The sequence below is a fragment of the Phoxinus phoxinus genome, assembly GCF_949152265.1.
Source record: "Phoxinus phoxinus genome assembly, chromosome: 15".
In the NCBI taxonomy this organism is placed as follows: domain Eukaryota; kingdom Metazoa; phylum Chordata; class Actinopteri; order Cypriniformes; family Leuciscidae; genus Phoxinus; species Phoxinus phoxinus.
The window spans coordinates 4,919,990-4,924,254 of record NC_136890.1 but is presented as its reverse complement, the minus strand read 5'-3'; the positions used below and the strand labels follow the sequence as shown (position 1 = coordinate 4,924,254).

General features: G+C 38.1%; 1 protein-coding gene across 2 annotated transcripts; it reads left to right on the top strand.

The window, feature by feature from the left end:
• Positions 1-1,183: 1,183 nt before the first annotated feature.
• On the top strand, positions 1,184-3,924 carry nkx2.7 (NK2 transcription factor related 7). Of its 2 annotated transcripts, none has more exons than XM_079638667.1 (2): positions 1,184-1,710; positions 3,111-3,924. In XM_079638667.1, the coding sequence occupies exons 1-2, from the start codon at positions 1,410-1,412 to the stop codon at positions 3,617-3,619; spliced, it is 810 nt and encodes a 269-aa protein (XP_079494793.1). In that variant the 5' UTR covers positions 1,184-1,409; the 3' UTR covers positions 3,620-3,924. The 2 variants fall into 2 exon arrangements, with proteins under 2 accessions (XP_079494793.1, XP_079494792.1); XM_079638666.1 differs by having other exon boundaries at positions 1,184-1,728.
• The last annotated feature ends 341 nt before the right edge of the window (positions 3,925-4,265 follow it).

The window sequence follows — 4,265 nt, the reverse complement described above, 5'->3', positions numbered from 1 at the left end:
TAACGAGGGAGTTTATAAGGGAATTTTTTTCGTCACGCCATTGGCTGTAAAAAATAAAAAATAACCTAACGCGGCCTTTAAAATATAGTAGCCTAGGCTATACGTAAATAAACGATTCAAATGAAACATGAAATGCTTAACTATACGGGAAATAACTAAGGTTTGCATGAGTTTAGGCCACTGAATAAAGGACGGTCGCTGTCATGATGGACGGTCGCTGAAGTGTGATCCGCTGGGCGTCTGAACCTCACTCAAGCATTGCGGGCTGGCGCCAGAGACTACATCAGGTGTAGGGTTACTGTTTGTTGTGGCCTGTGTACACTAATAGGCCTGTTGGATGTCACTGTCGGCGTCACCTTTTCGGACATCCACTTTGCTTCAGCGAAGCACAAACCAATTTACCCGCATGGTTCCAGGAGAGTGAATGGAGGGAGCACCTATATGAACACTGCAGTAATGACAAGTTATTTAACCAGATATCGGCCTATATTACATGTTAAATACAACAGTTTAAATGAATACATTATTAAAATGACTGAAACGTAATGTCATATGCCATAGCGAATGTAAATAGGCTAATATCGTTATTTGTCATTTTTATGTGTAAAATTTTTTTCCCACAACAGTGATTAAATTATGAATGAGTCTTAAACTATTCCAGACCATGTCATGTCATGGCAATTGAATTTCTTAGCAGATCCGTAACGTTTAATTAAAAAATGATTAGAAAATGCTAAGCCTATATTAATATAACACTGCTATATCAGTTAATACTATAACATTAATGGCTAATAGTGTCAACTAAATCCAAAAATAATGTTGAGACCAGAACACATTTACTTCAACATTGAACCGACTCACATTCCACGTTTTCCATTTCCACCTGATTTATTTCTAGCCTTTAATACATTAAACTTCGTTTTTGTAACCTAATAGTCAGGCTTAATCATATTAATATTGATTGAAATAAGTTACCGGTAATTTAAATGTTATTACCTGTATAGCCAACGCTCTTGACAAAATGTAGACTCGCCTTTAAATTGCACATTAAATGGCATTTCAATCTCAACGACCCTCTATCGGAGACTTTTAAACACGCTGTTGTGAGTTCGGACAGGTGATGATGGGACGCAGAATGGGAGGGGTCAGTCTGAGATAAGGACGCTGTGTATTAGATAAGAGCTCTTCTCTCCGCACCTTCACCAGCGGAAAGAGGAAGACAGGGCTATTCTTCATCTGAGCTGCTTCTGAGAGGACATACACGTCAAACAACAGCGAAGAATCCACTTCTTCTGCTTACCTGTGGACATCTAGGAACTTTACAAAGTCAACTGATGTCGCTTTGCGTTTGAGAAACGAAGAGGCTTTCTTCCACCTTTCTTCAAGCAGCAACACACATCTGTCGAGCGATGCTTCCGAGTCCCGTAACCTCGACTCCGTTTTCGGTGAAGGACATCCTCAAACTGGAACAGCAACACGCGCTGAACCCTCACGCGCTGATGGGTGTCGAGCAGGACTCGCTTCAGCTTCAGTGCATTCAGAGCACCCTGAGCCGGAGCCTGGATCTGCTCTACAGCCCCGAGAACCACAGCGCGGGCACGGGCACGGGCGCGGGCACGGGGGATCAGCTCAACACACACGAGTTCGACACGCTCAGAAGCTCCTGCGGGTCTCCAACCGAGGAGGACATGGATCCAGCCGAAGACACAAGTAGGATATTTATAGCAAGTATGATTTAACAAGTAGGATATTTATAGTTATTATTTATAGCTCCACTTGTCTTCCTTCAATAGATGCACTCAAAACGTTTATTTTAAAAAAATTAGTAGGCCTACAATTTCATCAAATAGAATTGAATAAAGACTTGAGCCATTCATATTACGAATTAAGAATGAGTAAAAAAACTAGAGGTTAATAAAACATTTTGTATAAATCTTAATGGAACCACAAGAGAATGGATTATTTAGTTTATGTGATTAGTATTCATCAATGTAAACATAAAGTCAAAGTAAAAAATAAAAAAATAAAAAATAAACGTAAATATAAACATTTTTACAAAATGTTTTATTAAGCTCTAGTTTTCTTTTACTCATTTAAAATTCTTAATTTATAATATAAATCATATGGAATGGTTATTCAATTCAACTTGATACATTTTTAAATTAAATGCGTAAATCTGGAAAAAAAATCTTACATTTCTTATATGCATTTATCGGGTTTAGGAAAGAGTTTTGGGCTTAAAAGGGGGCTTTCAAGGGGTTAATAATATACTGTCAAATCATTGCAAGTTGAAGGATTTAGGAAATCAACGTTTTTTAGTTGGTTTTAAATTTTTAGTTACAACCCAAAAAAAATATTTCACAGTCTGATGCTAAGATTCCACAAATTGTTTTGAAGACAGTTTAACGTAATTTAAGTTGAAATGACTTAAACATCCAAGTTGATTATACTTAAAAAATATAAGGCAGCAACTTTATTTTGCAGTATTGACTGATCAGTTCTGTAGGCAGAATTCTGGTAAATTGGGACTTGCATAAAAAACGGCAACCCTTTAGTTTAGGGTCCCATTCTCACAATAAAATTTATTATTAGCATACACATTACTAGGATATTGGCTGTTTATTATACTTATAAAGCACATATTTATTCCAACACGATCTCATGAAAGTGCGTATCTATACCACGAATGTAATTTCTCGTGCCATTTATACGCCAAAAATAGATTTCGCGTGCATATGTTACGCACTTTATGGCTTGTAATACGCACGCACTGCCCAAGGGTTTTCAGTGTAGAATATGCATGCAAAACCATTTTTGACGTTTAAATGGCACGAGAAATAACATTCGTGGTATAGATGCGCACTTTCATGAGACCCAATTCTTACCTAAACGTACAACTTTTAATAAGCACTAATTCGAATTTATTGAGGCAAAAGTTGTTAATAGCTGTTTATTTGTGAGAATTGGACCCTAATCTAAAGTGTGACCCACAACATAGATTATTAGCACTAGCCTATTTGTTGTTGTATTTTTTATCCTCTTCATTCAGTGCATTTCAAATTGCATTTATACGCGGAATATATTTTTATTATTATTCTTTGAATTTCTAGGCCTGTGTCCATTTGACGACTCCAGTTATAAAGAGGAAGCACCCCGGGAGAGGCCAAAGCAGAGGCAGCGCAGGAAACCTCGAGTGCTCTTCTCTCAGACTCAAGTGTTCGAGCTGGAAAGACGCTTCAAGCAGCAGAGATACCTGTCCGCACCCGAGCGAGACCACCTGGCTCATGTCCTGAAGCTCACCTCCACACAGGTCAAAATATGGTTCCAGAACCGGAGGTACAAGTGTAAGAGACAGCGACAGGACAGGAGCCTGGAGCTGTCCGGCCCGCGGAGGGTTGCGGTGCCCGTGCTGGTGCGAGATGGAAAACCCTGTCACGGAGCTCCTTACAATGTCACCGTGTCATATCCCTACAATAACTATTACAACAACTATGGAAATAACCCATACCACTGTAACTTCCCGTCTGTACCCTCGTTTGCCAACACAAGTCAAATACCGAACCACTTTGTGGATATGAATCTGACGACGGGAAGTGTGGATGGGATCAGAACTTGGTGAGACATGCATGGCATCGGTCCTAAAGAGAAGATTTTTGGATTAAGACTATATTTAACCGAATGGCACTGCTGAAAAACGTTGAGGAGAAAACACTGTGATTGTTGTCTGATTTTTATATTATTTTTTTTGCTTTTATATCAGTGGTTTACAAAACAAACAACACCAAATAAAGACTAAATATTTAATAACAGTATATGCTTCATGGAGATTTTGTCATGCTTGTATTTAGAGCCATTTTGAGATTTGAGATTGAAGATAGCCTGAGATATAGATAGCCTATATGATATATAGGCTGTTGATTGTTATTGGCCTGAAATAACGATTTAACATATTTATTAAAGGAAAATATGATAACTGCTGGTGTCTGCATTTGACATAGGCCTACATCCATTTCACAATAATTTTCTACTGTATTTGTCGAATGAATGATTTTCGTTGGCCAGTTTGATCTTAAAATATTGGGCAGCAGCAGCTCAACTAGTTCAAGTGGATTTTTTTGACACCGAACGGAATAACCGGCGGATTTCTGAAACATAGCCTAACTCAATACATTATTTAAGTTTTAATGCAACGTATGCACTTATTTGGATTATTTGATTATCTAAGGTAAGAAAGGTTGCAGACATGTAACTATTGCAGTTATATA

Excerpts from the sequence above, each read along its gene's own strand:
- nkx2.7 (XM_079638666.1), top strand. The coding sequence starts at position 1,410 with ATGCTTCCGAGTCCCGTAACCTCGACTCCGTTTTCGGTGAAGGACATC. Across the intron at positions 1,729-3,110 it reads AAGTAGGATATTTATAGCAA|GCCTGTGTCCATTTGACGAC; the intron begins GTATGATTTAAC and ends TTGAATTTCTAG.